A 12,139-nucleotide genomic window follows, 5' to 3' on the forward strand; every position below is an offset into this window, starting at 1 on the left:
ACAGGGTGTGATTAAGAACCACGAATGAAATGAATCAGTGTGAGAGCCCAGAGCCACCTTTAGAGAGAGCCTGGTCAGACAGGCCCTCTGAGTTGCTGGCCTTTGAGCTGAGGCCATTCTGAGAGCTTTGGATTTTATTACCTTTTTGTGAATGGAGGAGCCATTGAAAGTTTTGAAACAATGAGATATTTTTTGAAATCCCTCAAAGGGCAGGGAATGAATTTGCACTGGGAGAGACTCGAGTTGGAGGATAGGTGAGGCAAGAGATGATGAAGGAAGTGAATTGAGGGATTTTGGCAATGTAGTTCATCGTGGTTGTGAGCGGTGATGCAGCGGAAGGTAAAAATGATTACGAAGTTTCTAGGGAGGGTGGCGGGATGAGTGGGGCTCTCAGTGAATGAAATAAGAGGAAGATAACTGGGTGAGTGGGTGAGCTTGATATGGGTGGGTTTTGCAGCGCCCACGAGACCTTCAGAAACATGTCAGGCCACTAAAAACACACTTCAGGAGCTAGAGAGAGAGGTCATAACCTCTGCAAGCAAGACTCATGTTAATGAAATCAAGTTCTGGAAGGGACTTACATACACCCAGTCTTATGCAACGAAAATTTCACACCTGAGTAATGAGCGAGGTGTTTGCGTAGCCCCAACTCATAGGACCCAATTAAGGATAAAACTTGAGCCACAGAAAGTGGAGCGAGAGCTAAAGCCAATTACCAGTGTATTGATCAAGATACTCTCTGTACTGTTAGCCCCATCTTGCTTGTCCTCAGAGCCCCTGCCCACTCCCTGCAGCTGCTGCCTGTCTCCACTGCTACTGACTGCCCTGCAGCGGGCCCTTGCAGGACCCCCAGCTGTTTCTGCCAGCTGCTCAGAGTGGGAAGGTGCTTTCAGCTGGTGTTTAGTAGCTTTCAGATCCCATGGTCCACACAACAACGTCATACATAGTAAGAATTCTGAAACTGGTTCTCTTAGGTCCACAGTGTGCTCGAAAAAAGAAAACACACATACATGTCTGGGAGCAGAACCTCTTCCCACTGCGGGGACTACCTGGATTGTGTTTCAGTGTCACATAGGGGGTGATAATTGCAGATACTGTGTGCGATGCAGGTTTCTATCCCCAAAATAAAGTGCACTGATTCAATGGACTATTAATGGTGCATACTTTTTAAAAAGTTTAATCAGAAACCCGGTTTATGAGTCACTAAGTAAAAATAACATAAGCACTTCCATCAAATGATGGCTGTACTCTCAGGCTGTCTTTTTATTAAATTCTCATTCCCCTTTTAGGTGTCTGTTCGTTTATGTTTTGAAAATGCATTGTCTACCATTTGCATGCCAGAAAGAACCACAACAGCATGCTGGGTAGAACCAGCCCAAACCGCTGCCTCTGCTAGTTTCCACAGCAAATCAGTATCCTTGGTCTCTTTCTTCCCCTCATTAACCATATCCAATCTGTGATCGAGTCCCATTGATTCCACCTCCCAAGTCCATTGGAAATCCACCCCGTTCTCTCCGTGTCAACGGCCACACATCCCCCCTTCTTAGCCACTGTCTTCTCTCAGGCCATTGTCGTAGCCCCGGTTCTCCCTCTTCCACTCCTGCTTTTCTCCCATCCATTGTCCACACAGTAGCTGGTTTTCAGAACATGCTAGAGATGTCATCACCCCCTGTACCCAAACCCAATTTCACAGCTTCAGTTGTTCTTAGAATTAAACCAAACTTAATAGTAGCTTATGAAGCCATGCGTAATCGGGCTTCCAATTCTCTCCAGCCTCATCCCAGACTCTTCCCCTTTCCCAGCTGAGCTTCAACCCTCCTGGCCTCTTCTTTTTCCTAACATGAGGGGCTCCCTTCCACCCCTGAGCCTCCACACTCGTCCCCTTCTGCCTCGCTGCCTAGTTCAGTGGTTGGCTCCTCAGCCCGTCAAAGCTCACATGTTGCCGCCTCACGGATGCCTTCCAGACCACTTATCCAGACTTAATTTGCATTATAGTCCTTATCGCATAACCAGAACATCCTTGGTAATTTTTTAAGTTATTTATTCTGTCATCCCCACTAAAATATAAACTCTGTGAAGGTAGGGACCCAGACTGTTCAATACTAGTGTAAGCCCAAAGCACGGAACAGCAGCTGGCACACACTGGCACTTAAAGAATTAGGTTGTGACTGGTCGGTCAAAGAACTTAGATTGGCCTGGGCACTTCAATTCAATCATTTCAGTTCTGCAGGTTATCTGGCTAAAACAAACAAATAGTTTTAATAATCTCGACATGAGCTGCCATAACGAAATGCCACAGAATGAGTGGCTTCCACACACAGGCATTCCACACCTCACTTCCGGAGGCCCAGAAGTCTGAGATCCTGGCGCCAACGCGGCCACTTTCCGATAAGGGCTCTCTTCCTGACTCGTGGACGGCCAAGTGTCCCCGTGTCCCCGTGTCCTCACGAGTCAGAGAGAGGCAAAGTGAAAGCACTTGCATGCTCGCTCCTGTGCGAGGGAGACTAATCCTGCTGGATCTGGGCCCACCCTTATGACCTCACATAACCTTAATTCCATAGCAGCCTGTCTCCAAACAATCACTCGGGGCGGGGGCAGGGTGGGGGGGTAGTGCTTACACATACGAATTTGGGGACATGCAAACGTTCAGTCCCTAACAGTGATCCGCACAGAATGTCAACTCCTGGGAGATAATAATGCCTATTAATCATTAGATTAGTTACTGCCCTGGAGTAACTGCCACCAGCTTTAAGCTGCTTAAAACAACGCGTGTATTATCAAACGGTTTCAGTGGGTCAGGAATTCGGATGTGGCTTAGTTGGGTCCTCTGCTTCAGGGTCTCTCAACAAGGCTGCCTTCATGGTATTAGGACTGGCGTCTCATTTGCAGACTCCCTGTGGAAGGATTCGCTTCCATTCCCGTCTGTTAGCGGAATCCGTTCCTAGAAGCTGTTAGATTGAAGGTGTCAGTGTCCTGCTAGCTGTTTGCTAAGAGCCCTCTGAGCCCCTGGCCAGTGGGCCTCTCAGCCATGGCGGCATGCTTCCTCAAAGCCTCTTGCGTGGAGAAGACAAATGAGCCTGCTGGCATCATCCGCAGTCTCGTGTGGCCTGAGCATCCCCGTGTTGAAGCAGTCACAGGCTCCGCCCACACTGGGAGAAGAGGATACTCAGAGGTGCCAACACCTGTGGGCGGGGCCACCAGGGGCCAGCGCAGAGCCGGCCTGCCCTGTCGCCCAGACTTACTTTGTGTCACTCCTACGGAGGTGCCACATCCAAATATACTAAATACAGAATTTGCATCACATTCTGCTTATTTTTTAAAAATTTAATTGAATTTATTGGTCTGACATTGGTTAATAAATTATATAGGTTTCGGGTATACAATTCTATAATACACCATCTGCATGTCGTCTTGTATGCTCACTGCCCTAGGTCTAGTCTCCTTCCATCACCATTTGTCCCCCCTAGATCCTCTTCTACCTAAGTGGCACTAGGGAAGCCTCTTGGTGACCCTCAAAGTTACTTAAGTGTCCCATCACAGCCACATGGACTAAATAACAACTGAAAATTGGAATTAGTCATAAAAAACAGCTGTGCAAAAACCTCAGCTAAATAGCTCTTATTCGCCAACTTATTATACTTCTACTGTGCACCGTGTACATTTTTAGTCTCTAGAGATGCACAGAAGCAATACAAAATCCCTGCCCCCTGGAGCTTACATTTTGCTGGGGGAGAGACAAAGGACGCGTAGGCAGGTGAAATGAGGTCCAGGTGAGCAGAGGAAAGAAACAGTGGGGTGCGCAGAGAAGACGATGGGGGGAGGCCTCTGAGGAGGGGCTGCTTGAGCTGAGCATGGATGAGAGTGAGCATGTGGATATGTAGGGGCAGCCTAGCTCAGGCAAAGACCCCCCCCCCCAACAGACTGTACTTGGCAATGAGGCTTGAAGTGAGGGAGACAGTGAGGTCCTGAGGGGACAGGCTGGATGGGCCTCCCAGCTCCAGGTCAGGACCTGGCCTTTCGGTCTGTGTGGGCGGGCAAGGCCTCGGAGGGCTTTGCGCAGACCTGGTTTCTTCTTTTGGAAGACGTCCCTGCTGGTATGTGGAGAGTACTGACCGATGGGAGCAGGCAAGACTGGAAAAGATAGTGCCTGAGGCCAGGACACGAGACTGGACAGGTGGGAAGCAGGCAGACTCTTCTGATTGCTCGGGTTTGCTCAGTGAAGGAAGGAGCAGTGTCACGAAACGTAACCATCAGGGAGACGTGAAAAGGTAACTACTACAAAGACTGACGACTTCAAACTGTTGAAAATGTGTTCTTTTTATTTACTTAGTATTTTTTATTAAAATATAAGGGTCAGAAAGAGACCAGTGAAAGAAAAGGGGAAAAAAAAGTAAATTGGGCATCATCAAAATTAAAAACTTTTGCTCTGGCAGGTGTGCTTCAGTGTATTGAGCACCAACCTGCAGACCAAAAAGGTGCCAGTTGGATTCCCAGTTAGGACACATACCTAGGTTGCGGGCCAGGTCCCCACTAGGGGCGAGAAAGAGGCAACCGGTCACTGTTTCTCTCATAACACCAATGTTTCTCTCCCTCTCTTTCTCCTTCCTTTTCCCTCTCTCTAAAAATAAATAAGATTTTTTTTAAGTAAAAACTTTTGTACCTTAAAGGGGACCATCAAAGAAAGTGAAAAGATGAGCCACTAAATGGGAGGAAATATTTGCAAATCACATATCTGATAAGTGTTTTATATTTAGAATATATAAGAATTCTTATAATTCAATAACAAAAGATCAACAGCCCAAATAAAAAGTGAGCGAAGGACCTGACTATACATTTCTCCAGAGAAGATGTATAAGTAGCCAGCAGGCACATGGGAAAGGATGCTTAGTTACAATGTGATACACACTTCATTACCATTAAATACACACACACACACACACACACACACACACACACACACACACACACACACACAAATACAGGTGTTGGTAAGGATGCAGAGAAACTAGAATGCCCTCACACTGCTGCTGGAAATGTAAAATGATGCAGCCACGGTGGAAAACAGCCTGGCAGTTCCTCAATAAGTTACACGTGGAGTTGCCATAGGACAGCAATTCTATCTCTAGGGATCGACCCAGAACAATTGATGCCAGGTGTTCAAACAAGAACTTGACCTCAGATGTTCATAGCAGCTGTATGCACTGCATTTAAAGGTGGAAACAACCCAAATGAATGATTAAACCAAATGTGGTCTCTCCATGCGATGGAATAGTACTCAGCCACAAAAAGGAATGAAGTACTGACACAGGCTGTGACTTGGATGGGCCTTGAAAACACGCTGCGTGAAAGAAGCCAGATGCAAAAGGCCACGTATTGTACGATTCTGTTTATTTAAAATGTCCAGAATACAGAAACTCACAGAGACAGAAAGCAGATTAGTGGTTGCTAGGAGCTGGTGGAGAGGGGATAATGGGGAGTGACTGCTTAACGAGTAGAGGGTTTCCATTTGGGGTGATAGAATGTTCTGGAGCTAGACGGTGGTGCCCGTATAGCACTGTGAGTGTACTAGTGCCGCTGAATTATACATGCTAACATGGTTATAATGCTAAATTTTATGTTGTGTGTGTTTTACCACAATAAAAAAAAATAGTGCCCTCCCCAGCCAGGGTGCAAAAAAAAAAAAATAGCACAGTGTATTCATATAACATTATTATCTAAAGGGATCAAATAGATATGCCATTAAAATAGATCTAAACAAATTTCTCATTCAGTGTAATTCTGGGAATGATAGGGCTTTTAGAGCCGGAAGAGACCATCAGGATTGATTGTTTATGCCTACATTGTACAGTTAGTTTGCTAAAAATATTCGACAATTTTCTGATTATCGCAAATACTAGCACTGCTCATTCTGCTACATGACTTTTTCCATGGAGAGGTCTCCAGTGCTTTCTGACATACTGGTTGGGGTACTGACCCTGAACTCAAACAGCAGCGTTGTGGAGACCAATCAGGTCTGATTTACTGTGTGATTCAACAGAGCATAAACAGTCCTAATGTGTTTCCATTTCTAATGCCACTGGCATCTGGGCCATGACAAACTGTGCAGATTCATTAGCCCACATGTTCAGATAATGTATAGTCTGATTCTCTCCACAGTGTAAATTACCAGAAACATTAGCATGCACACAACTTAGACTAGGAATGAAATATCAAATTGAGGTTCGTCCCACAAGCTGTGCCACAGACGCCTTACCAAATTTACCTCCCCAGATTTACCTTCCCAATAGTTTTCATGAAGTAGTCACTCATCACCACGCAGCTTGTGACAATAATTTCACTTAATAAAATATTGGCTTGCAGGAAAAAAAAATTTTTTCCAAAAACTAGGAAAGCGGGTTTTAATGCGGTTTTTCAAACTACAATGTCAAAGTCGTCTCTAGCTCTGTAAAGGGTCATGGCACGAGGGTTTCCAGCTTCACTGTGTTGCAGGGTTGTTTTTGAAGAGATACTCTGCCTGTAAGTGAAAGAAAGAAAAAGAAAGAAGTCAACAATTAGTAGGTATTACAAGGTATTTATGAGTCATATATCAGTACTATTAATGTTTACAACTAAAAATAAAAGTACCTAAATCTTACTTTCAAATGAGCAATAAAAATAGCTGAGTGAAATAAGCTAGTCAGAGAAAGACAAGTACCATATGATTTCACTTATATATGGCACCTAATGAGCAAAACAAACAAAATAGAAATAGACCATAGACACAGAGAACAGACCGACTGATGGCTAGGAGAGGGAAGGGGTTTGGGGCGCTGCATGAAAAAAGATGAAGGAATAGTAAAAAACAAAACAAACAAAAAAAACAAATGAACCCCTCATAGTCTATGGAGATGACCAGAGGAAAAGGAAGGTGAAGAGGCAGGAGAGGGTAAGTGGTGGTGAATGGCGGTGGTAAATGGCGCTGGAAGGAGACCTGTCTTGGGTGGTGAACACACCATACAGCATGGAGATGATGTGTTGTGGAACTGTGCACCTGGAACCTGGGTCATTCCACTAACCAATGCTACTCCAAGAAATCCAATAACATTTTTTTAATCTTATTGTAAACTGTGAAGGTATCAGTAGCTACTTACCAGGCACACAATTTCTCTATGTCAACTGGCTTCCCATTTAGATTCAGGTGCATTTTATTTTCAAATTGATGTTGAAAACAAAAAAGTCTCCTACCAGAAAATCGACGGGATCCTCCGGCCTGACCTTGCAGCACTCACTCAGCCCCTGCATGAGCGTGGGCATGACGTAGGTCATCAGATAGTTTCTCAGGGGGGCGGACTGCGCCTGCAGTAGCTCTCTCTCCTCTCTCTTCACTTCCTCTAGTTGTTTATTCTGCAGAGGGAGCGTTTGGGGCCAACAGTCAGAAAAGGGAGAACACCTTGGCTCAGCCCACCGTGCCTCGGAACTAGGTGGTGCTGTAATTGTTCACCACGTTTTTATTAGAAAGATGGCATTTCCAGCCAGCAGAGGATGTGCATGACGACAAACTAGTCAGTTAGAAAATAAGGGACTGGACTCCTACCTCACTTCTTAGACAAAAATAATTTCTAGCGGCCTAGACGAAGGAAGGAACAAAAGGGAGGGAAGGAAGGAAGATGGAAGAAGGAAAGCCACAGGCCTGCTCATAGGTCTGAGGTGTGGGTCTGCTGGCCCTGTGTTAATCCCTTGCTCAGGACGCTGCTGCCCGTCCTTGGGAAAAATAATTCCATCTTGCCTTTGAGAAATCTTCCTCCTCAGCCTAGAGGTTTAGGTGGGACTGAAGCCCACCAAGCCAGCCCACCTCCTGCCCATGGACACTTGAGGACCGGCCCCAGGATGACGCCGACACAGGAGATGCAGCGAAGAGAGGGGCCCCCGGTCCTTGGTGACATCACCTGCGCCACCATCTCGAGCCTCGCCTGAAGCCAGCCCTCCCTCCGGACTTTTCTGTTCTGTGAATCCATCAGTTTTCTTTGTTTCTAAGCCATTTTAAGTTTGCCTTTTTGTCACTTGCAAGTTAAAGAGTCCTGGTTTTCTTTCTTTCTTTTTTTTTTTTTGAAAAGAGGTCTTTCCCAGGAAGATAGCAAACCCAAAAACCAAAATGGGAAGAGATGATAGATTTGACTACATAGAAACATGAATGTTCCGATGACCAGAAGAAACACCATAAATGATGTTAAACAATGAGATGAGAAAAACTGCAACAAATTATAAAATGCTAAGATATTATGGGAACTCACACCACTGGCCAGGCACTGCCTGAATGTGTTTACATGAACTCTTCAATCACCACAGCTCCTCCATGAGTAGGTGCTACAATCATCTTAATTTCCCCGATAATAATGAGCAGATGAGACAGGCAGCAACAAGGACAGTGGAGGGGGTTTGGACAGTGCTGGAGGCTGTTGTCTCCTGGGGCTATTCCTGTTCTTGCAAAAGGATCAAAAAAACATACAGAGCTCAAAAAAACATACACGGCTCAAGCACGGGCAGAGAAAACATGCGTAAGAGGTGATGTAAATTCCTAACTAGCAGAGGAAAAGCCATTAAATCTGTGATGGGAGAGATGCATAAAATCACGAGATCGGTTTTTCTTTATGAGAGTGGCATGTGTGAGTGCAAGGGAAGACGCTCTGTTGGAGGAGGTGTGGGGAAACGCTCTGGTAAACAATGCGATCACCCTTGCTGGAGGGTAGTTCAGAAATAGAGATCAAAAATTAAACCAGGTATGCAGAGCTTGACCCAGCAAACCTTAGAAATTTATGCTAAGGAGACAACAGGAACCCTGAGGTGTATACACAAAGAAACCCTCCCTCCCCTCCCCTCCCCTCCCCTCCCCTCCCCTCCCCTCCCCTCCCCTCCCCTCCCCTCCCCTCCCCTCCCCTCCCCTCCCCCTCCCCCTCTCTCCTCCCTCCCTCCCTCCCTTCCTTCCTTCCTTCCTCCATACATTAGACAGAATAAGCACACAGAGGGAAATTACAAAGTGTAAAAGGGGATATGGCATGTTTTGGGGAGAGGCAGAGGTTGAAATTTTACATATAGCTGATGTCCAGGAAAGGCCTCATTAAAAAGATGATTTCTAGTAAAAACTCAAAAAAAGAAAGGATGTTAGTCACACAGATGGCACATGTTTAGATACCCTGGGAAGTCACAGAAGCAGCAGGTCACCGAGGACCTTGGGGGCCACGAGGAGGAGTTTGGACTGTCACCTCACCCGGTGGAGAGCGTGTGAAGAGTTTAAGCAGAGAACGGCCGCGGAGCATCTGTGTTTTAGAAGGCTGCGTGGGGAGAGGCTGGAGATGGCGGGGTGGGGTTGGGGGGCACAGCCCGCGTGACCCTGGTGAGAGGTGGGGAGCCGCGTGTCCCTGAGCGCTGCTGTGGGAGGTGACCTGGGGGATGAGGACGGGGAATGAGGCTGAGCACCCTCGTTCAGGCTGACATGCAGCGAGACATTCTCCTTCACAGAGATGCGTGTCGCCCCTGGCAATGGCTCGTTGTTGCAGTTATTTACAATAAGCAAATGACTGTGGGCATCATTTTTAAAATGGTACAAATAACTGAACAAACTAACAAACAAAACTTGTTCGGGGGGTATTTCTGTGACATTATTAGTGGGATGGGAAGTATAACTGGTCTAAATGGCTTTGTGCAGGACGGCACGGGGTGGGGGGGGGCAGTGCACGGGTGCCGGCACATATGCGCACTCACCCACTCCTCCCATCGGGCGATCTTCTCCGCCCTCTCCTTGGCTTCCTTGCGCTCATAGGCCGCTTTCGCCGCCACCTCCTTGGCTAAGGCCTCCTCAGCAACCCTCCGCTCCTCTTCTGCCTTTTCTTCATCGGTTAAACCGTAATTTCGAGGCTCCCCAATCTCTTTGATGAGCCGTTTGATCGTGAGTCTGTTCTCGGCATCTTCAAGTTTCCCTACGTCTTTCAAAACCAGGAGAGAGGAAGGCAGTCAACACAACTCACATGCGGGGCCTGCCTGCTATGTGTTCTGAGACCATACTCGGGAAACTCTTTGTCACTGTCAACCTGTGATGATAAGTTGCCACACTGGGGTGTCCTTTTCTAATTGCCAGCACAGTGCAGAGTTTCATGTGTCAGTGGCAAATGTCAGCCTGAGGTCTGGCAGTCATGGGGTTGGGGGCGGGGGCAATGGGCTCCGGTCATTGCATTTCTGACAGTCACTGTTGGTTCAAGTGGATGGATGAGGGGGGATGGACTTCCTCAAAAGGAGTGAGTTCTCCATCCTGGAAGCATTCAAGCAAAGACTGGAACAGGTCAAATGGGGGTTTCCGCAGGAGGAAGTCCTACCCTTTCTGGAGGCCAGACTGGGTGATTTCCTGGTTTCTTTTGTTTTGTTTCTGAGAGTCAGTTATTCCAGGACATGATTTTAATTTAGTTAAAGAAAACAAAAAAAAACTAAACTAACCATTTCAGTTAGCCTACTTGAGTAGGAATAAGTCCAAACTCCAGACTATATGACTAATGTTAATATCAGGGGAAGGAAAAAAGAAGAAAAGGCTTGTTGGTAACCATAAGTCCCCCTCAGTCACTGAAGAGTCAACTGAATGTCACTCTCTTGGGTGTTCCTGGAAGGTGTCTGCACAGGAGGGTGTGCAGTGGGTACACTGTGATGCTCAGCACCTCCGGGCCTTCCTCCTGGTAACCTCTCATCCACCCCCACCCCCACCCCGTGCACAGCCAGGGTGATGCTCCCTTCCCCTCCCTGTGTTTTTACATAGTGACCTTGACCTAGACCAGAGGCCCTGCCAGATTCTGACATGGGCAGACGGGAAGAACAGGGCGAATGTATCAGTGAGTGGGTAGAAGCAAGCCAAAGACAAAAACAAAAACTCAAATCTGCAGGTGCTTGAATGCTGACATTGAAATATTTCCCCTGATTCCTCTAGTAATTACAACCTTGATGTGCTTGGAAAGGCTCTGAAACATTTTTGAAAAGGTTCACTCTCTTTTGGAGGAGGGTCTTGCAGAGGACAGTGCTGCCCCCAGCGACACCTCTGCTCCCACCCAGGGGGGAACTTGGGAGTGGGCAGGGAGGGGCACCTGACCACCGGGGCACTAATTGGCCTCTGACTTGCTCTTCTTGGAGTGTGGAATTGGGACTGAAAGTCACGTCCAGCCCCAGACTTGGCTCCAGTGTGACACGGGAACTCTGGATCAAAGAGTAGCCCCAGGCCACCATGTGAACTGGGGAGGAGAGAGGGAGAGATTCTGGTCCAAAGAGCAAGAGAGGAAAGAGTGAGAGGGCAGTGGAATTGAGAGATGCAGAGAGAGAATGTGGGCGCCAGCATCATTCCAGACCATTCCAGAGCCTTCTGAAGCCAGGCTGCATTCCTGACCTTGACCCCCTCCCCCACACCCATCCTTATGATACATTTCTCCAGTTTGCTTTCATTATCTCCTGGTTGCCAGCATGGAGTTTCGGGCACAGAAGGTGCCAGGAACACAGGGGCCCCTCCTTCCCTCCTCCCGCCATTTCCGCGCCTCTCAGCCTTTCTCCCTGGGGCTCTCCTGGTCTTTCCATAAGTAATTTCTGGGTCTTTACTGAAAGGATGACAATTACTGTCTTTGTAAAATTTGTTCACCGTTTTTTCCTAGTTCTCTCATTAGATAGGGTAAAGAACGTTCCACCGTAGAAGGCATCAAACCCTTTGCCGTACGTATAAAATATGTAAAATAAATCCAACATACACAGACACAGCCAGACGATGGCCAAACCCAGACACTTCCAAAGGTGCGAAACAGAGAAGAATTCATAAGCAGAGTCATCTTTTTATTTATTAGTAGGCCATTTCTCCCCAGAACTTGCCTTTGTATTGGTAGTAAAAAGAAAATGACCACTTGTTGAAATCCCTTCAACGTGCCAGGAACTTCCTGTCTGTTATCTGTACTACCTGGAACACACTACAAGTCGGGGATTACTCTCCTATTTCACAGGTGAGGAAACTGAGGCAGAGCCGGAACTGGAATCTGCCGTCCTGTTGACCTTAGCTCTAAGCCTCCCAATACTCCAGAGTCCAAACGCTGCCCCTTCTGGCTCCTGGGGTTAAGAGAGGCCTCGGGAGGCCCTGGGGGTTGGCCTG

The 12,139-nt window shown here is 47.1% G+C and overlaps 1 protein-coding gene across 1 annotated transcript in view; it reads right to left on the reverse strand.

The window, feature by feature from the left end:
• Positions 1–5,407: 5,407 nt before the first annotated feature.
• The window catches only part of AK7 (adenylate kinase 7), a 56,313-nt gene continuing 49,581 nt past the window's right edge, over positions 5,408–12,139 (reverse strand). The window contains exons 17-19 of the mRNA XM_053666073.1: positions 9,739–9,959; positions 7,225–7,383; positions 5,408–6,514 (exon numbers count right to left, since the gene is read on the reverse strand). Of these exons, the coding sequence (XP_053522048.1) occupies positions 6,476–6,514; positions 7,225–7,383; positions 9,739–9,959 (419 nt within the window). The 3' untranslated portion in view covers positions 5,408–6,475. The remainder of the gene's footprint in view (positions 6,515–7,224; positions 7,384–9,738; positions 9,960–12,139) is intronic.

Source organism: Artibeus jamaicensis, unplaced genomic scaffold, assembly GCF_021234435.1.
Source record: "Artibeus jamaicensis isolate MK-2021 breed Jamaican fruit bat unplaced genomic scaffold, CSHL_Jam_final contig_444, whole genome shotgun sequence".
NCBI classification, from domain to species: domain Eukaryota; kingdom Metazoa; phylum Chordata; class Mammalia; order Chiroptera; family Phyllostomidae; genus Artibeus; species Artibeus jamaicensis.